This window comes from Bactrocera oleae, chromosome 4 (assembly GCF_042242935.1).
Source record: "Bactrocera oleae isolate idBacOlea1 chromosome 4, idBacOlea1, whole genome shotgun sequence".
NCBI lineage: Eukaryota > Metazoa > Arthropoda > Insecta > Diptera > Tephritidae > Bactrocera > Bactrocera oleae.
The window spans coordinates 12,466,290-12,488,822 of record NC_091538.1 but is presented as its reverse complement, the minus strand read 5'-3'; the positions used below and the strand labels follow the sequence as shown (position 1 = coordinate 12,488,822).

General features: G+C 34.3%; 2 protein-coding genes across 7 annotated transcripts; one reads left to right on the top strand and one right to left on the bottom strand.

The window, feature by feature from the left end:
• The first annotated feature begins 2,261 nt into the window (after nt 1-2,261).
• Nucleotides 2,262-8,494, top strand: RhoGAP54D (Rho GTPase activating protein at 54D). The gene is made up of 8 exons (XM_014230252.3): nt 2,262-2,353; nt 2,468-2,736; nt 2,845-3,071; nt 3,134-3,970; nt 4,035-4,204; nt 4,358-5,698; nt 6,979-7,310; nt 7,385-8,494. Exons 2-8 carry the CDS (start codon nt 2,600-2,602, stop codon nt 7,920-7,922), a joined length of 3,582 nt encoding a protein of 1,193 aa, XP_014085727.2. The 5' UTR covers nt 2,262-2,353; nt 2,468-2,599; the 3' UTR covers nt 7,923-8,494.
• A 2,231-nt stretch (nt 8,495-10,725) lies between these two features.
• On the bottom strand, nt 10,726-22,505 carry Letm1 (Leucine zipper and EF-hand containing transmembrane protein 1). Of its 6 annotated transcripts, XR_004979092.2 has the most exons (7): nt 22,260-22,480; nt 21,319-21,518; nt 14,403-16,312; nt 14,194-14,298; nt 13,853-14,131; nt 12,433-12,653; nt 10,726-12,356 (listed from the first exon to the last, which is right to left on the bottom strand). XR_004979092.2 is itself a non-coding variant. In XM_036375176.2 (6 exons), the coding sequence occupies exons 2-6, from the start codon at nt 21,401-21,403 to the stop codon at nt 12,492-12,494; spliced, it is 2,541 nt and encodes an 846-aa protein (XP_036231069.2). In that variant the 5' UTR covers nt 21,404-21,518; nt 22,487-22,505; the 3' UTR covers nt 10,726-12,491. The 6 variants fall into 6 exon arrangements, 5 of the variants coding, with proteins under 5 accessions (XP_036231069.2, XP_014085693.2, XP_014085694.2 ...); XM_036375176.2 differs by lacking the exon at nt 22,260-22,480 and adding an exon at nt 22,487-22,505 and having other exon boundaries at nt 10,726-12,653; XM_014230218.3 differs by having other exon boundaries at nt 10,726-12,653; nt 22,381-22,499.
• Between the last annotated feature and the right edge of the window lie 28 nt (nt 22,506-22,533).

Sequence of the window (22,533 nt, the reverse complement as noted above, 5' to 3'; positions counted from 1 at the left end):
ATGTTACCCAGTTTAATCCGCTGTCCGTCACATTGAAGTGTTCGGAGAGAGCGCCGTCAGCACATAAAACTTTCAACTCGTTTTTTTCAAAATCGTATTTTTTAAACCAGACAAGGACGGTATTCGCACATATCCACTTGAAATTTTAACTATAGCTTCACAGTAACATTTTGTCCATGTTATGTGTACATTAAGATCCCGTCTTTATTATGTTTTAGATGACAGGAGTTCCTGGAATCACCGTCGTCCGTGGCCTTCTCGCAAAAGCTATTTTTGAAGGTTACCAATAGAAACTGAGTCCCTAGAGTTAGCATAATCATATGTGGAAATCTTTGCCAGAGACATCCTCTACTTTGGAATAACCGAATGAAAAAAGAAAAAGAAGATGAAGGGAAGTCTGAAATCGTCTCAGATTGTCCATTCTTAGAAACATCGTTTTTATGTTAATGTATGCTTTAAAAATATGTACATACCTTTAAGGGATCGTCAATAAACCCCAGAGTGATAAAAAGTCCGACATAATTCTATGCCGAATTACCAGTTGATAATCCAAACATGTCACAGCTTTGCTGTCATTGAGTGTAAGCAATACTTCTCACCCGTCAGAAGTTACATTTACACTGATTTACACAAATACAAAATATGTACATGCATACCTACGTATGAAGAAAAGTGCTCGTAAAATTTACGATTCCTTAAATTCATTTTTTTCGTGAAACGCACTGTGTGTCAAAGTGTGGGCGAGCACATTCATCTTCTTGAACCCAACACTACTAAATGGTGGTGGTGGCATGCGGTACATACCTTCAGTGGTCGTACCAAAAAGGCAAGCAGAGATGCAAAATTTATGACTTTGGCTGTGACTGCATCTGTGTGTGTCTGTGGGAGCTTGAATTGCAGGCAACATGTTTTCGGTTGCAGTCTCTGCAGCTTGCCAGGTGGTTAAGGAAATCATTTGGTATCAAGCCAATGTAACAGGCTGAGTGCTACCTAATTGGGTTATAGCATTCAAGTATTTAATATATTTTTTTGGATTTTCTCAAAGGTTTCAGGAAATTCCCATGTCTTATTTGTTATTTATTCGAGTATGTAGAGAAAAAATTTAAGCAGGCAGGTTATGCGGTCTAACTTCTAAGCAACATGCCATTATTAAAGAGTGGAAGCTGAACCCATCTATTATCAGAAGTCATTGGACAGAATAAATTAATTTACAGATACTCAATACGCTTTTTATGACTATCTCAAGGGGTTATATCAACTTGTACATTTCAAGAAATCGTTTGTATATACATACATATGTATATCGAATACAATATTTCAAAATATTCTCCGAAATTTTGAAGCTGATCTGGCAATTAGTTTCGGAGCACTCCGCATGTCTCCAAAGCTTTATACCCCTCTTTCTCGAAACGCTGTTTTCAGAGTCGAGGAAGAAAATGTCTCCCAAACGGCTGCACCGATCGGCTGGAAGTTGTCACACGACCTTTTTCGATATACATATTTATCAAAAGAATATTTATATTTTTGATTATAATTTCAATTTTTGAAGCCACTTTAAATTTAAACTTTTACAGAAAAAATTACTTCTTTAGGAAGTCGTAATTTTTTCAAAAATCAAAATTTTGGCTAATCCTGTATTCATTAGCTGTATTCTTCTATACTTTAGTAATAATATATTTTTTTTTTACTTTGTATTTGAGATAATTTTAAGCAGAAATATCTTCCTCATCGGCAGATATTATTTTTCGAAGATCCTCCTGGAGATCGGCTACGGAATCAAGGGCACCCAAAATTTTACCAAATGAATGGCCGATTATTAAAGTACAAGGTAATTCTGTAAATGTATATTGCTTTTATTTATTTTTTAAATTTTAATTGAAAAATATTTTTTGGAAGTTTTCAATTTTTGGGTCGCACAGAGCGAAATCTGGAGAATACGGGACAGGAGTTCATAGAGTAATTCGACCAATTTGGGCATGGCGACGGTTGTCATCATTCGTTAAGTACCTGGTAAAATTTGTAAAAGTGAGCAGTGCCACGTCCAACAGTCTACGCTATTGTATTTGGCTTTTTAACCTTTTGATCTTGTTGTGTAACAATCAGCTAATTTATTTCATTAATATTAGAATATTTAAAATTAACAATAAAAAAAATTAGGAAATTAAAAACCACCCTGCTTGTTCGTTTTCAGATATGGCAGATGCGACATTTACATTGCCTTGAAAACTATTTGTAGCACAATTTTGTTGTCACTGTTATTATTTTCATATTTCAAATGTCAGCGGTTCGGTTGAAATTCGCTGCGTTCGCTTAAATTTTATACACGCTTGTGAAGTTAATTTACGCTAATTTGGTATATAGTTTTTTATTATATTAAGATAATATAGCAAACAAAAATATGCATGGATTTCGAGTACAACTAACAGATCGTTTACTTAATTTTTTTTTGTATTAAATATGGTTGCAGACTTTCGCCATAAATTATTGCTGTAAAAGTGCAAAACAACACCACATAGGCGTTGGTTGTTCAACGCTGCTCATATATATTTTGAAGCACCCGCACAGGCGCAGCTGCTTTAACTGGCAGTTTTCCAAGACAATGGATATTGATTATGTGAATTTAAATCGACTCTCGGATGCCGAGATAGCAACGCATATGCGCAAATTAAATTATGAAAAATTCAAGTCGCTGGTGCGTATGCATCTATCCTTTGAACTCGATTTGAATACAGATGAGTAAGTGAAGAACATTAAAAATAGATAATAAAAAAATAAATTGTAAAAATTATTATAAAAATAAAATAAATTCTATTAATATTATAATTTATATGTGTGGTATTGTAGATTTGACTTACCTTGTCATGAGATTGTTTATGAAGATAAAGGAAAACTGAAAAAATGGAATCGTTTATCTAAAAAGCAGAAACATGGCGCGGCGGGCTGCACAAGCTCAGGTTCAAAGGGCTCAATTAGTGCAGAGAATAGTCCGGTAGAAGCATTGTATCAACAAATTAACGCTGGATTCTTGATGCATCTGCAGGAGCTAAAAGCTTTCCTAATGCTTGAGAAAAGTATGTATAGCAAGCTAAATAATATTTTAGATTTAATTTGTAAAATATTCAATATACAATAGATATAACGCAAGAAGGCATTTTCCGCAAAACCGGCTCAGCATCTCGACAAAATGAGCTACGTCAGCAAGTACAAAATGACAAACCGCTCGATTTAGAAGGCGGTGGCTATTCAGCACACGATTGTGCTACCATATTCAAAGGTTATTTAGCCGACTTACCGGAACCACTGCTCACAGACGCTCATTACCCGGCACATCAACAAATAGCGCCGCTATGTCTGGGATCAGGTTCGTGCAGTAGCAGCAGTACAGGCACTTTAACACGCCCCCATAATCCGGAACGTATTAAGCGTGAGCAACACCTGCTCAATTCGATACAGCTGCTATTACTGTTGCTGCCCGATGAAAATCGCCAATTGCTACAGCACATAATAGAAATTCTAAATGCTGTGGCTGCGCGTGAGCAAGAAAATAAAATGACACCAGAAAATTTAGCTACAATTTTCGCACCGCATCTGATTTGTCCACGCCAACTGCCGCCAGAGGCACTACACTATATATCCAAAACGATGTCTAGCATTATCGCTTATATGGTTTGTAAGGGACAAGAGATATTCGAAATGCCTGCAAAATTATCAACAGACATACGTGCCTATTTCGTGGAACGTAAACGCAAAAAGACCATGTCACCGGAACAAACATTAGATGAGTCCATATCGGACATGTCAACGGTGAATACGGTGTATACATTTGTGGATCGGGAGAAAACAGCAGCGGCGCATACGGCCAACAATACAGATACCGAGTTGGCGCAACTGTACGCGCATATACAAAGCTTGCCGGAGTCTTCTAAGAAGCGTCGTCTCATCAAACAATTCAATAAACAGAATGGACAGGGTAAGTGTCTTGCATGGTGTTATGTTTTAAGCACTTCGCTTTAATTTGTCTCCCTTTGGGGCAGGTACACCGCTCCAATTGGTGGTTATGAATCGATTGAAGGGCACAGATGCGTCGCGCAGCGCCAAATCTATAGGCGACTCTATCAAGAAACACATTTTCCATAAAAGTCTCATCTCAAGAACACCCAAACGTCCAGCTACCACTACTGCAACAACACCAGCTGGCGTTGAAGTAAGTTTCATTGTTAATTGTTCTCTCTTCGTGTGCTTTTTGTGTTAATCGCATGTACTTCTTTGTTGTTGTTTTCGTTTTGTTTTATTCCTACCCATATGTGCTGTACCTACCTATTTATCAAACGTATTATCGCATTTAAATATACAATAGACCCCAAATTTCGCAAATACACACAAAAATCCAAAAATGCGGATACTATTCCGCAGCCCCGCGCCCTCACAAAGCAGCAGCAACTACTCGGTTGCCAATACACCAATCAGATCTACAGCAACAACAACCACCACCCAATCTACGCATGCCATTAATCGCACGCTCACTAACACACCAACATCTTCATGTAACTCCTCGAATACCTCATTGTCCAACACACCGTATTCCATTAAATCACTACAACAACATCCATTACATAAATCGATCTCATCAAATTCACTGCTTTCGCACTCGTCTATAACGCAACAGCGCAAATTGACACTGCAACACCATAACAACGATGAAGTGTCTGAATCTTCTTCCCTCTCCTCAACCAGCAGCGATGGTATGCCACTGGCAGCAGCGCCGAAGTACGACTGCTCCGTTTCCGCACCCGTCAGTCGTCAGAATTCGGACGAAAGTAATGTGGCCCAAAGCGCCACCAACCGTTTAGCCGTACGCTGGAATGCCAATTGCTGTACGCCACTGAAGTTCGTTTCACATGCTGCCAAACAGCTAGCTGCACACGTGGACGTCACTAGCGCGGATGTGCGCAAAACGGTCGCTTGGGATGACGCGCAACTCTTAAACATAGAGGAGATCTCGAATCCCGGCACACCCATACAACAAAATTCGGCCGAATACAAGTCGCGCTACAAATCGGAACCGAATCTGAGTTACGCCAGTGAGGTTGTCAACTCGGCGACGGCCGGTGCGCAAGTGAGCGTTACAAAGTATGCGAATGGCAGCCGTTCGTTGACACGCAAACTCATGAAAGGTGTAAGTATGGGCAATTTGAAGTTCTCTTTTGCCACACCAGAGTCCACGAAGCGGCTGGTACGTACTGTCTCCTCTACGTTGCGTAGACGGTCGGCAGGCGACGATGAGCTACCGAAAGTAGGCGCGCACAACAAAGCAGAGCAACTAATAGCGGTTGCGGCGAGCGAGAGTTTAGAGGATTTGGACGATGAAAACTTTGTAGATAACCCCAATGATCAGTTGGACAGCGATAGCGAATCAGCTGTGGATGATGATGAGGAAGAGGGACAGGAGGAGGCAGATAACTACGAGAGCGCTTATAGAGCAGTGCATGATATTGGCGTTACTGTCGTGGATGGGCGTAGTAGCAATAGCAACTCGAGTGACAACAGCAACACACGCTATCACAAGCAGCTTTTGCTGCAACAGTGTGGCGTTTATAGAAGTATGGAATTAATAACGAGCACGCCATCATTACTGCTCGGCAGGCGCTCAATGTCGCCGATTACGAAGTCTACACAGCGCATGCCCAAATCAATGCAGGTAAGCGCATGAATAATTTCATTTACAGCATGCTAGATTTTAGTTCAAATAAGAAAATACGTTAACTTATGCTACATCAAAGCTATATATGTTTATAACTACATAAGAACTTGTATCTTAAATTTTATCGGTGCTTTAGTTATCCCAACAATATGTTCCGAGATTGCAATGTTGCCAAATTTCATAAAGATATCTTGTCAAATGAAAAAGCTTTCCATATAAAGACTTGATTTTGCCTTGGATAATCCAAACCCAATTTCGTAAAGATAACTTGACAAATAAAAAAGCTTTCCATATGAGCGCTTGATTTTGATGTTTCCGTTTGTATGATAGCTATATGCTATAGTGGGCCGAAAATTTCAATCTCAAAAACTAAGACTCGTGAGACTCGAGCTCGTCACGCTGATCCATTTCGAGGTTCCCTACTTTTTTAAAAGAAAAAAACACAGAAAACTTGCGTTGCGTCCAATTTTCGATGGTAACTGGCGAATGACACGCGTGATGTTTTACTCCAAGGCCTAAATCGAAGCGGGATTGTCCGCATAGATTTTAGACTTTACATATCTCCACAGAAAAAAGTCGAACGGTGTAACATCACACCATCTTGGTGGCCAATCGACTGGCCCAAAACGTGAAATTATCTGCTCACCGAAGTGTTCTCTCAATAAATCCATTGATTAATGCGATGTGTGGGAAGTAGCGCCATCTTGTTGAAACCAATATCGCCGAATCACGAGCTTCAATTTCCGGCATCAAATAGTCGATTATCAAGGCGCGATAACGGTCGCCATTGACGGTTACGTTCTCATCGGCATCATTTTTGAAGAAATATAGACTGACGATTCCACCGGCCCACAAACCACACCAAATCGTTGTTTTTTCTGAATGAAATGGCAGCTCTTGAATCTCTTCAGGTTGCTCTTCGTTCCAAATGCGGTAATTTGGCTTGTTTACCTACCCATTGAGCCCGAAATGAGCCTCATCGCTGAACAAAATTTGGCTCGATGTCGCTTGGGAAGGTCGATCAGCTTCAGTTCTTGCACAAGCTGTATTTTGTACGCTTTCAATTCAAGATCTCGACGTAAAATGCGCCAAATCGTTCTGTACGTCAGTCCGAGTTGCTGCGAACGATGCCGAATCGACTTTCCACGGTCTTCGTGTGGCGTAAGTCTCCATGATGAAATGCCAAACAATACTGAACAAAAATAACATTACAGCTTGACACCACTCACGCATTGGTTCACCCGTTATATATATATATACTTTATTCTGTATATTAGGAATCTATAATGACACCACGCTCACGCAAACCTGTCATGGTGCTAACCACAAACACGCACAGTTCCAGCGATCAAAACCAGACGATTTGTCAAACGGACTACGCCAGTTTTCGGGAGCAGGACGAGGATGAGAGCAGACATAGCCGCAACAGCGCCGACTTCACGCAAATCGAAATCAGTGAAATAGATGCAGCGCCGCATTTGCAATGCGAGGATGCCACCTCGTTGGACAGTTACACCGAATTGATGCGTGCGCGTCAACCAGTCTTGGCTGCGCTGACACACGACGAACGCAGTGTGGCGAAGGTTGATGCACTAAGCAGTAATTTTAAGTGAGTAAAGCGTGTGCGTTTGAATTATTTAATATTAAAAAAAAATTTTTTCTATTTTTCTAATATTTTAACAGAGAATATTTACGCAGTCGTAGCGTACTCACCGCTAGTCCAGTTGACTCGTCGTTCTCTAGTCAACCCGATGATTTCTGTTCACCACAGAATATTGAAGATTTGAATGACTCACAATTGAGCCCAAGCTTACTGTATTGCCTCGACGGCCATGAACCCGATGAAGTTGCAATAGACAGCGATAAATTAATTAAACCAAAAAACGATGCGTATGCGCAGCAAATGACAAACGTAAATAGCACGATTGTAAAAGCTACAGCTGATGGCAGCAAATGTTGCACGCCACATAATTCGTATTATCGCAATCGGCTGTTCGCCATGAACAATGCACGAAAACGTGCTGCTAACAGCGAATACAGCAAGATTACACAAACTCCTATAATAACGGCTGCCACAGCGCCGAACAGCAGCGACATGGCGCACGCTGGCAATAACAGTACAAAGGCGACAGCAAACAAAGAGAATATAGAACTTGTGGACGGCTACTTGCGCTCCAGAAAACTGCTCATAAGCGAGTATCCCGGCGAAACATCATTTTAAGTTAGTTACTTACTTACATTACTATTATATTAATTAACTAATTTATATTACAATAACTTAAAACATATTAATTTCATGTATACATACATACATATATATATATATATATTTAATATAAGTTAGATGTGTATTTAACCTTGCATGGTTAAGTGTGTGCACATTTCGTATTATTTTCAAATCAAACTCGAATTTCAAAATGCTTCCCACTTTTACAGAACAAAAATATCAACTTAAATTAAATATAAATTAGTATTAGTGCCTATTTACGTATACACGTAAACATTTAATAATCAATAGAAATTGCAAATTTAATTGTTCAAGTGCAGAATTGTCGGCGCAGAAGTTAAAGCGAAAATTTCATTTGCATATTTCATATATACTCCTAAATCGTGTGTATTCATATATATACATACATATTTTTATACCATATGAAGTTTATAATATAACATTAACATTGAGTTCTACAAAATATGTAATTTGTTAAAACATTTGTTATTTTGCATATACTCAGTAACTTATGCTTTGAGAAATGTAAAATATTCATTCAATAAAATGTTTCTTTAGTTTTGAAAGAGATATTGTGTATGGTTCTTTACTTAAATGATTGCATAGTAGGCTGTAATTTTTTCAAATTTTAAAATTTGTTTTTTGTTTTTGTAATTCTTATATAATATTTTATTATTTATATTTTTAATTGTTTCAATTATTATTTTATTTTTTTATATTTATTAGATTTTGATTATGGTTTTTCTTAATTTTTTATTAAAAGTTTTTTTTTTATAATTTTTTAGTTGTTTTTAATAAAAAAATATTTTTTTTTTTTTAATTTTATTATTTTTTATTTGAAATTTGTTAACAAATTTTTTATTTAACATTTTTTTAAATTTAATTTTTTAACTTTTTTTTATTATTTAGTTTTAAGTTGTTTATTTTAATTTTTTTATTTTTTATTTAGTTTTAAGTTGTTTATTTTAATTTTTTTATTTATTTATTTTTTTATAAATCTTTTCAATTACCTTATGAATTTTTTTATAGTTTTTTTTTTAATTTTTTAGTTTTTTATTTTTATTTGTTTAGTTTGTAAATTTTTTTTCAGTTTTACATTTATTTTTTAAATCTGTAATTTTTAAAAAATTTTAATTTTCAAACTTTTTTTATAAGTTTTTATTTAATTTGTTAAATTCTTTTTAATAACTTTATGTTTTTTTAAACGGGTTTAGTTGTTTTTAAATTTATTTAGTTTTTAAATTTTTCATTTCAATTTTGTTTAGAAAATTTTTAATGTTCAATTTTTTTTTTTAGTTCTTTAGTTTTTTATTTAGTTCTTTAGTTTTTTATTTAATTAATCAATTAATTTAATTTTTTAACTGCTTATTTAAATTTTTTAATTTTTTTATTTAATTTTTTTATTTGTTTATCTTAATTTATTTATATTTATTAACTCTTTTTAATTACTTTGTGCATTGTTTTTTATTTTTTAATTAGTTTTCAAACTTTTTCTTCAATTCTAGTTTTTTTTTTTTGTTATTTTTAAAAAAATTTAAAATTTTTTATTTCAATTTGTTTTAGAAAATTTTTAATTTTCAATAGTTTTTTAGTTGTTTTTATTTAATTTTTTAAGTGTTTATTAAAATTTTATTTTATTTTTTAATTGTTTATATGAATTTTTTTATTTGTTTAATTTTTTTTAATTATTTTATTTTTTTTATATTTATACAATATTTCAGCTTTGCAAAGCAATTTAGGAAAATACTATGCTATTAGTCTCTCACCAGAATTAAAATAGACCTAGTTTGCTTATAACTGCATAATATCGAAGTTCATAATTGGAATTGGTGACCACTCTCAGCTTTCCTGCTTGTTTTCCGTAAAAAATCTAACTTTTTGGTTGGACAAATGAAAACACTTTTAACCGGAATATTGAAATATTACCTTTTTAACTTTAAAAACCCGATAAAACTCAGTGTTACATTCGACTGTGCGTATCCCTTCAGTCCACACCGCCAAATTGTTATACTTTGCTCCAATAAAATCCACAAATCGCACAACGTAGCTCTCTAAAGAAAGAGAAAGAAACGTTATACAAGGTATTCCAATGACCCATAATGATTTATGGTTCCGCCTGAATATCATTTATGCCAGGTCTGCATGCTCTTGTTAGGTTAGATATCAAATCACACACTCTATTCTTGTGAATGCTGTGATAGGAGTTAAACCAGTACTACTTACGAGCAAAGAGCTTTAGTTGCCTTGTTAAATCAGAGTAACCGTTGCGCAACTGAGTTCCAAATATGGTTGTTTATTAAATTCTTTCATTTTTTCTCAAGACTCCCTATTATCATAGCAAGTATGTTCCGCCCTAACCTATAACGCTAATAAGTTCTGTTTCAATTTATACCGAAATGGAGTCAAATCCGCTACAATAAACAACATTACCAAGACGAACCGGAACAGAGCCGAATGCATGATAAGAGTATACATTGAAAAAAAATACTAGCGTATTCCAGTCAAAAACATATGATTTTTCGTGTTTTTAGATGTCGTTTTTATTGTACTCAATTATATCATTAGAATTTCATAATATACAAGTTTGTAATTTACAAATAATTAAAATTAAAGCATAAATTCATGTGCATCGAAGTATCGCGGTTATACATATGTATATATGTACATACACATACATAAATTGGTATGTTTAGTAGCTGGAGCACAACTAAAGCAATTGCATATATAATATATTCAGTTACAATATATTGTTGTTGTTGTCAGTTGATGCTTAGGAACCCATATTGAAGTTTAAAGGGTTTTTATTGTTACTTCTCGAAACCGTGTGCATACATTTTAAAAGCTAAATATATAACTTAATACCGACTTGCGGCAGCAATTCTGCGGAAATTAATAAAATATCAATGAAAACGTGTAGCACAGTAAGTTACTTTTTTTATTCCAAAAAAAATTAAATTATTATTTTGTTAATAACAATAGCACTATATACAATTTTATATCGGTAGAAGTGGCGAAGAATCAATAACTGAAAATTTTAGTTTCGAAGAAAATATTAAAAAAAAAATGTAATTATTTTGTTAATAACAATAGCACTTTATGCAATTTCATATTGAAAAATGATTTGCACACAGCAATAGCTTTGTTTCGTAATAAAAACCACACAGTAATGAAAACAAAGCCATTATATAATAACATGAAACAGCTTTAAAGTCGAGCATTACTCTTCGTTCATTGTAAATAAAGTTGAACATACTTAGTACTATTACATATACACGTACATATTTCAGATACGTTTTAGCACTAGCCCACCAATTTAACCATTTATATACACATACATAGATCACTTATATTTTTCACTTAAACTGTTTGCTTTTAAATATTAAATTACAATATCTAGCAGTTAAGTACTTACTACAACTGCTAATGTATGGAGCAGTTTATATTTGTTGTAGTTGTTTTGCATTGATTTCGCTGATTTTCTTTCTATATGCATATTAATCAACTTTCATATTCATTGTTTACATTTAGTATCAAAATTTTTACAATATCTTTATGTAATTTAATTATACAGTTACAATGCAAATAAAAAATTATAACAAATTTAAAAAGTTTTAATATGTTTATGTAATTTTACAGCCTCACAATTTGTGGTGGAGTTTTGTAAGCAGACCAACAGCATGAACAGTGAAAGATGTTAGTATTTATAAATAATTTATGCGAATTTGCAGTATTCTGCATTTTTGTTGCCTAATGTCACATTTGCAAGCGAATTTTATGCGATAATGCAGAATTCTGCATTTTTGTTGCCTAATGTCATAATATACATGAATGCAGACTGTCAAAATTATTTTGTTATTTATTTTGGTTCAAAAAAAGAGTTGCCAAAAAATAAGCACAAAGCACTAGTTTCATAAATTTATTAGCATTCGTCTACTGCAAATACATTACGTTACAGCTTACAAAACAATTTGAATTCTTGGAATTAATAAAATTAGAATTTTGGTTTTGATAAATAATGGGCATGCTCAGAGAGGCAATAATTTTGCATTGGAAATTATTTAAAAGCATTTGAGACGAAACAAAGAAAATATTAAAACAATAATAGTAATACTAATAAAAGATAATATAATATCTGCTATATAATATTATCTTATTATCATTATTACATTGCCTTTCGCCAATTCGTTAATTAAGACTTGTGTGACAAATGCTTATAAATGCCTTCCAACGCATCAGTTCTAACAAGAGTTGCTATAATTTACGCTTGCATCTGAATTTCATATTTCTCTTTCTTTCTTCTTTTTTCAATAACTAACTTTACACCTTTCCAGTTTTATTTTCCATAATAAGTCCGCCAACAAACGTCTAAGTCACATTTTTCATTATCACACAGCACACACTCACGCTGGCACACCACATTTTATTCCCCTAAAAACAACCAAGTCGCCAAACGATGTTTTTTTTTTAAATATTTTTTTTTGTTTTGTTTTAAACACAATTTTACTTGCTGCGACGACTGTTATCTGGAGTTTGTTTTTTGGGTTGATCACCTTCATCCTCAAATCATAGCATTTTATCTTTTGGATTCACTTGGTTCGCTGTTGTTGGTGGTGGTGGTGCGGGTAGCGGTTGTTGTGGTATTTGCGCGGATATATCATTTTTCGGGAGTATCTTCTCCTTTTGCTTTTCTGCAGCCTCCAATAATGGACTCTTTTCGTTGCTTACCTGAAAATAATTATGGAAAATATTTGCATATTGTATTTATTATCTATTAGTAAATTTTTTGAAAAACAAAAAAAAAAAACCGTTAACCTCGGCTGCACCGAAGCTATAATACACTTCACAGGTGCATTTCTTATAGTATAAAAAGTATAAACGATCTATATATTGATTTTGATCGATTAGCTCAAATGGCAGCTATATGCTATAGTAATCCGTTCTAAACAATATTTTTGGAGCTTGTAGCGTGGTCTGAGGCAATAATTTATGCCAAAATTCGTGAAGATATTTTGACAAATAAAAAAGTTTTCCATACAAGAATTTGATTTTGATCAGTCAGTTTGTATGGCAGCTACATGCTATAGTAGTCCGATACGAGTTCGATTTCGACAAATGAGCAGCTTCTTGGGCAGAAAAGGAGGTGTGCGAAATTTGAGATCAATATCTCAAAAACTGATGGACTAAATCACGTATATACAAACGGACATGGCTAAATCTACTCAGCTCGTCACGCTAATCATTTATATACATACTTTATAAATATCTCCGATTTTCTTTCTGTGTTACATACTTCGTGGCAAACTTAATATACCCTGTTCAGGTTATAAATACCAGGTTCTTTAAAACAGTTATTTTTCTTCAATCGATAAGTTTTTCGACTATGTTTGTATATTTTTCTTCAAAGGAAGACTTATTTTATCGTTTAATATCCGAATTTGTAGTTTGACTACAATTGAGCTTGCAAAGCCTCATTAGCGAAAAATTTACCCGAACACTGTTTAACTGTTTTCGTTAACTAACAAAATTAATATGTGGTGCTTAAAATAAGAGCGGCAAACAATTGTTGGTTGGTATAGTTGAAAATCAACTGGAAATCTGATTTACATGTGACTAAAAACCAACACCTTAACTGTACTAGCCAAAACGTGCGTTCGCACGACAATCGGGTTTACGTAAACGGAATGGAGCCGAATTTGTATACGGCCAAGGACTGTTAACTCGGCAGCATTCTTCCACACTACTGCACGATTGTTTTCTGCCGCTAACATAACAACAACAACTACCCAAAACGTTGTCGAAATTGTTATTTGTCATCGGAAATATTATGATATTTAACAATTGTGTTTAATATTAACAAACGATGACATAAATTCTTCCTGTTTACATATACATATATGTCTTACACACTTCTTTCAAGCACTTACCTCCGTTTTTACAATCTTCGTTTGACAATCCGCACTCAAGTCCTTGGCATTATCCTTCAATTCAGGTGCAGTATCCTGCAGTACATCTGAGGCCTTCTGTTCTTCCACCTGTTTTTGTTGATCTTTAATTTGTTTTTCTGCCAATTTAATGCTCTTCGCAATGGCCTTCTCCAAACGTTCCTCCGCCTCTATGATGTTCTCCTTATCGAGTAATGTCACCAATTCCTCGATTTGTTTGTCCGACAAGTTGACATTATCGCGACTGATCGCTTCAACGACCTATGTAAACAGCATAAATAAATGTTATATATAAATATTAAGCAATGATATGCTTTACTCACATTCAGCACTTCATCCACGGTGATCATGCCATCTTTGTCGGCGTCGATTTTGCTTAGTACTTTTTCGATTTGCTTCAAGCGCGTTTCATCGGAAGTCTTTTGCAACTAGAGTTTTAAAAAAGATTGTAGGAAAGGAAAGGAAAGGAAAGACATACAAATAAAACGTGTTGACGACATTAATTTTGGATGTTTCGGGTGTAATCACGTACCTTCTTAATGGTATTCATAAGCTCTTCGATGTGCACAGTATCCTCATCTTGCATAAGTTCCTGACTTTGTAACGGTCCCGCCAAAACTTCTTCAGAGCTAGCTTTAATTTTCTTTTGCTTACTTTCGCGTTTCTTCTCCAAATCCACTAACACCTTATCCAAGTGTCCTATCATGCTATTCACCTTCTTGAAGAGCAATTTCGCTGCGCGACTCTCGTGCACTGGTTCCTTCACCACATTGCGCACTTCACGCAGTTCTTCCACATCTTCTTTGTAATCTTCAAGTTCCTCTTTGAGATCTTTCAGTGTCTCTTTCTCAACCATCATCTTCTTGTCTGTCGACAATGATTTTAGCGCATCGGACAGTAATTCCACGTCTTTTGAGGATATGTTATTGCTTGCTTCGGCTTGTTTGCGTTCCTCAGTGATAGACGAAGTGCTAGAATGTAAATAGGGTACTTTGCTGAGCAATTCTTCGTTTGCCTTTGCCTTCTCCTCTTCCAATTTGGCCTTTTCAGCCTCGCGTTCTTCCTCGCGCTCCTCTCTAATTTTACGCTCTTCTTCTTTAAGCACTTCAATCTTGGTTTTGTTATCAATTTTTCCTTCGCTTTCGCCAATCTTTTCCTTTGTCTTTGTGGCCACTGCTTCGGGTAGTACACGAATGGTTTCGACCAGTTTGTGCGTTGTCGCGGTTTCGTCGGAAATCAGTAGTGCACGTGACAATAAGAGTAACGTCGGTGGTACCTTTTCATTTAGCGACAGATCAATCCATTCCTGCAGCTGTGAACGCAATTTTTCCGATGTCAGCCCATAGGCACGCATACCGCGTGCCTTACAAGCCTGCTGCAATTCAAATAGATCCAAGGCGTCGACACCTTCACGCGCTATTACACGATCATCAGCGGCGAGCGAACGCAATTTAACGCGTAATTGAAAGCGCAGCAAATTACTGGTGCCCATGGTGTTAAGCTCGAGCACGCGACACAAAGCGGCCAATTGTTCGCGTGACAATGAGTCCAATGTGACTTCATCCTCGAAGCGTTTGGCGAACTTGATGATCTCCTCAATCGTTACATGCTCTTTGGGATCCTTTATTTTTTCGAAGAATTCCGCAAATTGTTTGGCATCCTCACTTCTGTGATCCTTATGCTGCACAGCCATTTCGTCTAGCGTTTTTTGTAGGAATTTCGCCATCTCGAGACGTACTTGTAGCGATTGCTTCAATTTGTCTTCGCGATCCTTGGCAGTTTGGAACGTGGACGGTAACATGCCCGGAAAGAAACGTATAAAGAACGGCAAGAGCAATTCCATGAACGGCACGATTAGGAACACCGAAAAGGGTATCAGTCGGAACAGATCAGAGGTGGTACGCAAAAGTAGTTTATTCTCACGACGCGTAAGCGTCTTTCCATTAAGTATACGCCACAGTAGTTTACGTGAAATATTTATATCGATAAAAAGCAGCCGGAATCCATGATAATAATGCACCAATTCCTCCCAGACACGTGTGCCTAACGACTTTTTAGCGACAACAGCTTTTGGCGGTTCGGCAGCAATGGCTTTTCCAGTTTCTACCGGTTCGCCGACCGCTTTAGTAACAGCCGGAGCGCTTGCTTCCTTTATGATCTCTTCCACCTTTTCTTTTTGTTTTTCCTTCATCGTTTTGACGGTCACCTCAACTTTTGACGAAGCATTTTCACCTAAACGACGTGATAAATGGAATTTTCTTGTTGTGTAATAAAAGCTGCTGCTCTCAGTGTGATAGCTGGATTCACTGATATCATTCCAACGGGAAAGCAACATTGACTGCATTCCAACTTGTGCACCGGTGCAACTGCCACCCGTCCATAAACTGGAACTGCCGTTGAGTCGTCGCAGCGCATAGCGTGGTAAATATTGTGGCGTGGAATCTGCAAAAGAAATGATTTACAAACATCTTTTAATCTTTAAAGAGGTTGTAAAAGTATGGAAATGTATGGTGCATAGTGCATAGAAAAGCGCATCAGTCTACACTGGTTCAAGAAACACCTGTTCAATATGGCTATAGTATCTTGTGCAAACGGCCGGTTTTGCAATATGAAGCCGGAAACTTTGGTACACCGGATGTTAGATAGCGGAACAAACCCTTTGATCTATATATCGAAAGAAGGAGCAAATTGACTGAATAGCGTAAAGAAGGATCTTGGAATTCATCAAAGTGCTAAGCCTTTGTGATACATGAAAGGGCATAATAGACCACAACTCCCAGTGCAAACCTCAATTAAGGTTATTATGGAAGTAGAGCTTCTATAGTATTAGATATTGAGAAAATACTCTGCCTGATATTTACATATGTACCGATTAATATACATACATACATATATATGAGACCTATTGAAGCTGTTCTATTGCGCTTTTTTAATACATAACTGAAGTAGTTGTAAAGCCAATTAGATCTTTACCGCATTGGAGGAATTCTGTATAACCCTTTCTTATATACACCCAAAAACTAACAACTCAAGATAATTTGTAAAAGCTTTTGTAATTTCAAAATTCTTTAAAACAAATTAGCCAGGCGAACTTTTACAACTTTTTGCTTTATTTGAGAAACTTTCGTTGGTATCTCTATATTTTTTTCGCCATTTTTCTTTGTTAATAATGATCATAAATAAAATCGATATATTTATTTAAGATTACAAATTTTATATGCCAACGATAATTCATAACCACAGAAAATACCGTTAGAACTTATAAGAACAGTAGCAATAATTATAACAATAAATATCATAACCATAATACTGCAAAAAAACGAGCTGATAGCAGTTGGAAATTGGTCAGGAAATGCTGTGAGGCTTAATTAGCCATTTACCCATGCGACCTCTAATTCGTATAAACACAGAAAAGTCTAATAATTTTCCCATATTTACCAATTCAATGAATTATCAGCAATTAGCACCTACTGTCTGTCTGTTTATTTCTGCTACGTGTTATCTTTATTATGACAATGTTAAGTAAGCACGAGCCTAAGGGAATATTCACGTAAATTTCACGCTTCGGTATATATATTGTACATTAGTTTGTATGTTATTTCACAAGTTGATTGTTTTTTTTTTGTTTGCAAACGTCCCCTAAAGTTATAGTTTTTGCTCTAAAAAAAAGGAACCAACATAAACAAGCTCTTTATTTTCAATTTAAACCGTGACTAAATCATTTTACTTTTCCCATATATTTTATATGGCATCTTTTGATCTTTTGCAATAAAGTTGTTATTTCTAAAGCAAATAAATCTACAACTTTGTAAAGGTTTCTAACGATATTCGATTTATCGATATACATTCATATAGTACACCATGCCGTATGAGCAACACAGAATGTACGATGTATATGGTAAATCACTCGTATGAATGCTCAGTTCATTTCATGTATAACTTTAACTGCATACAACTTTTATAGGAAAGTTTCTATGAAAAGCATGAATAAGGCCTTTTTTGTAGAACGGAATTTTGTGTTAGAATATCAGTTTCACAAAGCCATAGACTTACTTATTTAATGCACAATATAAAAAATCCCAAGGTACATATATACATGTCAAAAGAAAAATGATTTAGGCACGATGTCAATTAAAAATAAAGAGCTTGTTTGCGTTGGATCCTTATTTTTAGGGCAAAAACTGCAACTTTAAGACGCCTTTGCAAAAATAAAAAATATATAAAAATAAAAACTTGGAATATAACGAACACCCTAGTATACATATGTGTCTATGTACGTGTAAATAAATGCAGTAAGCTCCAAAAGTAGTTCTGGAATATACATAATTATATTTTTTAACTTAACTTCAATGGAGGAAGTCACACACTTAAAAATAAATGCAACTGCTGTCACTCACAGAGCGTGTAAAATGTTAAAGGGAAAAGATTTGGCAATTATCATTACAATTAAAATTTTTCACAACTTTAAGTGACACATTTACATATGTCAAACATATATTTACAGAACGAATGCATGCAAATGACATAAAGAACTATCATAACAAAACAAATGTAAAAGAATTTTAACAGTTGACTGCAGGCAACGCATGAAGGAATACTAAGTATTTCAAATTGAATTAGATATGGAATCATGTATACATTTTTACTTATCAACTATAGTTGATTAAATTACTTTTATATAAGTATCTGTACAAATCGTATTATAACAAAACCAGCATTCCATTTTCAAACAGCTATAATGCTACGGAAACTGGTATTTAGTGTTGAGTGAATAATAATGTAAGCCGCACTCTATAACTGTATATAGGTATGAAATTATAGGCAATTTATAATATTTTTTTAATATATATACATATAGGTATGTAGGTACTCAAGCATATACAAAATCACACAAATCTCACCTAACGTTCTGCAATGTGATAATATGCATTGTAGCAAATAATATAACTGCCCATGCAACGTGTCTATAGACTGTGATTTCTTTTTCAAAACCCGCCACAAGTGCAAATACATACGAGTACATTTATGCATATACATGCGTGTGTGTATATACATATGTATGTATATTATTAAATAGGTATGTTTCATCGTTTGCATGTTGTACTATTATTGGCGTCAGTCCGTCTACGTTTGACGACCACTGAACCAAGCTAATATTATATATTGTAGTGGTAGCGCTATTGCCCCCTTCTCTACCAGTTAGCCGCAATATATTTGCGACGCATATCTCTCGCGAATGTCAATGGACGCGGCAGTTTGAACAGCTGTTGTGTGGTCAACAAAATTGACTTTTTGCATGGATTAATATACTACCGTACATATGTATGTACATACAAATGCATTTATTTTCAGAATTCACACGAATTGCAAACGTGCACAAACTGGCATGACAGACATTTTGTTTTTTAATGTTTTTTGTGTGACAAATTTAAGTAATTAATTTTAAAAGGTTTAAAAATTAAAAAATTTTATGCGTCAAAGAAAAGACATTGCATAATTACTCAATATGAATTATATATTGTCGGTATAAAAATAATTTCCTTATTCAGTACATATTATTTATAATGCTTTTGTTTAAAATTTAGTTAACAATTTAAGATAACGCTGTTTTTTATATAAGCTATAAAGCAAAATTAAAGAGTGTTAAGCATTTACTAAGAATTTATATTAAATATAATATGTATTGAAAAAACAAGAACAGAATTTCGTAATGCAGTAAGGAATATTTATGAATTCAGCGTGGCAAAAACTTTCGTTTAAAATTTAGCAGTTGTATGTACCATATATACCAGGTAGTTATGGTATTGTAATGTAATCATAAAATAATATGTATTGACTGCCTTTTTAGCAGTAGAATTGAAAATTATTGATTGCACCATGGAACTGGACATGAGCACGCACTAATTTATTAGTTAATATTGTGAAGCCTGCAATTACATGGACTTGTAAATAAAAAAGTGAAAAAATATGTATGTATGTATGTAGATAAAACGCTTGAATAAACGAATTTATTAACTAAAAAAATATCTGCCATAAATATTTGCTGCTGTTTTGCTTTTGCATAGTTGTAACAAACGTATGAAGCATGATGTCACTTTGAGGATATAATATGAATGTAAAAACGTAACAGAATAAGAAATTTCATATTTGCTTCGAAATCTTTGCATTTAATTAAACCGATTTTTACAGCATAATTACAATAGATGGTTATGAAAATGCTGTATTTGTTAGTGGATTATTACTTAAGCGTAGGTACACGCAAGGCTATATACCTGCATACATAGTAAGCATGTATGTATATAAATATGTACTTATGTACCTAATAAAAATATGTGCCACTTTCGTACATCTACTTAGCAGAATATTTGCATTTGTTCTTTCCTCGCTACTTGAGATTTTCTTGGCAACAAGTCAACTTAAATACAAATAAGCGTTCTTGAACCTATTGAAGGTGAGAATTTCTATTACACGAACTATAAGAAAAAAATTAAAAGTAAAAGTATATAAATAAACGTATGTATGTACATATATTTGTAAAGAGAAAATTTCGATGAATTATTTAGCAATAAATTATGACACAAATTGAAATTAACATGGATTATATAAATACGGAAAAAATTAGATATGGAAGAAGTTATAACGAATTAAAAAACAAAATTATATATTGTATAGGTACATATGTACATCCATACATAGTAATATTATGCATTTAAAATTATTGACATCAAATCACGTAACGCACGCTAAAAAATCTCTAGCCGGCAAATTTTTAACTAACAGAAATAAAATGAAAAGCAAGCAGGGAAAAGAAACAAATACTTAAAATATATGAACACTTAAGTGAATTTGATAATCAACATGCAAATAAATAGAATGGCTTATTTAGGGTCTGCAATAAAGCTCCACTTTTACACTTTTACACATTTACATATTTATGTATATTATTGTTTATATAGTTACGATTGCAGTTATATATACAACGTATGCAACACCAATTTGTTTTGAAACTAAAAAGCAATGAAGACGCTTAATAGCATGCAGTTAAAGTGTTTATCTATAAATATGTACATATGTATATAAAATGCATATTTAAATTTCTGTCACTGCAACATTCGTCCCTCATATATGTATATATATGTACGAGTATATGTATTTCTTTTTGGTTTTGTTTTTTTTTTTCCTTCGGACTTTGCACATAGCATGACAATCAGCTGATGCTCTAATCGTGCGCTGCGTAACGCGTCGTCGCAAACGTGCACATATGTAAAGCAAAGCAGCGAGGAATGAGGTAATTGGGCATAGAAAGAAAACTTCAAACAGCAACTAATATACAATACGAAAAAAAAACTTAGAGAATGGAAAGTTTTTCGTGCAAAATTAAACACAAACAAATGCAGTGTAACATACAATTGTTGTTTATGTTTTTGTAGTTGTATTCTTTTACTCACACTTTCTATTTCCATTTTTGCTGAATGTCATCCAGGTTTGCCCGCTACGCAGGATTTTCGGCTGATGACGTACGAATGTGTTCATTGTTGTTATTGTCGTTGTCCTTTTTGTTTGCCCTTTTATCCAAACGTTTCTGTTTACAATTTCTTATATACTGTCGATTTTTCTTTTTTGCCAGCTTCGTGTTTGTTATTGTCGCCTGTATTGTATATTATAATTATGATGTAGTTATTAATGCAAAAGTTTTCTTTCGAAATAGTTGTATTGTAAAAAATCGATTCAGGTGTTTTTTTTTGTTATTTTTTATGATAAACACAAATTTTCACAACTGAAAAATTAAAAACTTCAAAATCAGCACAAATAATTTCGATTAACTTAAAGCGCGCAATTGTTTGATCTTCTATCTGCAATTGGCAGATTTCAGGTTATGGAAATTTACTCTGTATTTACAGATTGCGAATTTTCATTTGTTTTCAATCGCTATTTACTATTTTTCGTTGTCAATTCCAATTTTTTCTAAAACCCGAAGCAAAATTTTGAAGTTTTCTTCTTTTTCTCTTAAGTTAATTCAAATTTCTTTTGTGTCTTTTTCTATTATATTATGTATTGTATTTCTAGCCATTTATGTATGCTTTGGTTATGCTTCATCAGCCCCGAATTCTCGTTTACGCTAATTTTGCTAAATAATCAGCGCTGAAGTGGGGTAACGTGCTCGGTTGGCAGTGGCCGCATTACACAACTACAGCGAAATTTTCATTTGATTAGCCCGAGACTAGTCTACCAGCTGGACCTTTAGCGCACAACAACAAAAGTCTGAGCAAAACCAAAGAACAGATTACTGCTCCCTTTTTTATATGCAAGGAGTATTTAAGCAGAATAGTAAATATTCCATCATCTAAAAACTTTTTTCATTTAGATATATTTTATATTACTTTCTTACACAAAATATTGTATTTGAATTCACGACCGCGTTTTGATAGCAACTTCTTTTCGTTTCAATTCACAGTTTTTCCGTCACGTTTTCTAGGCAATAACTATTTTATTTATTTTACAAACCGTACATTGGAACGTTTTTTGATTTTTATGTGATTTTTTATTCGATTCTCATTGAACTGATTCGATTCTAAACTGATGATAAAATCACCAAAATACGCGCAGAGAACTTACTCGTTTCAACAATTGCTTTCTTTTGCCAATCGTATGTCATTTCACCC

What these genes read in the sequence shown, in the direction of transcription:
- Letm1 (XM_036375176.2), bottom strand. Translation starts at nt 21,403, where the DNA reads ATGAACACATTCGTACGTCATCAGCCGAAAATCCTGCGTAGCGGGCAA. An exon ending in CAAAAATGGAAATAGAAAGT is followed by an intron (nt 16,313 to 21,318) that starts GTGAGTAAAAGA and finishes TTTCTTTTGCAG; the next exon opens with ATTCCACGCCACAATATTTA. An exon ending in CCGTGGATGAAGTGCTGAAT is followed by an intron (nt 14,132 to 14,193) that starts GTGAGTAAAGCA and finishes CTGTTTACATAG; the next exon opens with GTCGTTGAAGCGATCAGTCG.
- RhoGAP54D (XM_014230252.3), top strand. Translation starts at nt 2,600, where the DNA reads ATGGATATTGATTATGTGAATTTAAATCGACTCTCGGATGCCGAGATA. An exon ending in GCATGCCCAAATCAATGCAG is followed by an intron (nt 5,699 to 6,978) that starts GTAAGCGCATGA and finishes TCTGTATATTAG; the next exon opens with GAATCTATAATGACACCACG. An exon ending in GCACTAAGCAGTAATTTTAA is followed by an intron (nt 7,311 to 7,384) that starts GTGAGTAAAGCG and finishes ATATTTTAACAG; the next exon opens with AGAATATTTACGCAGTCGTA.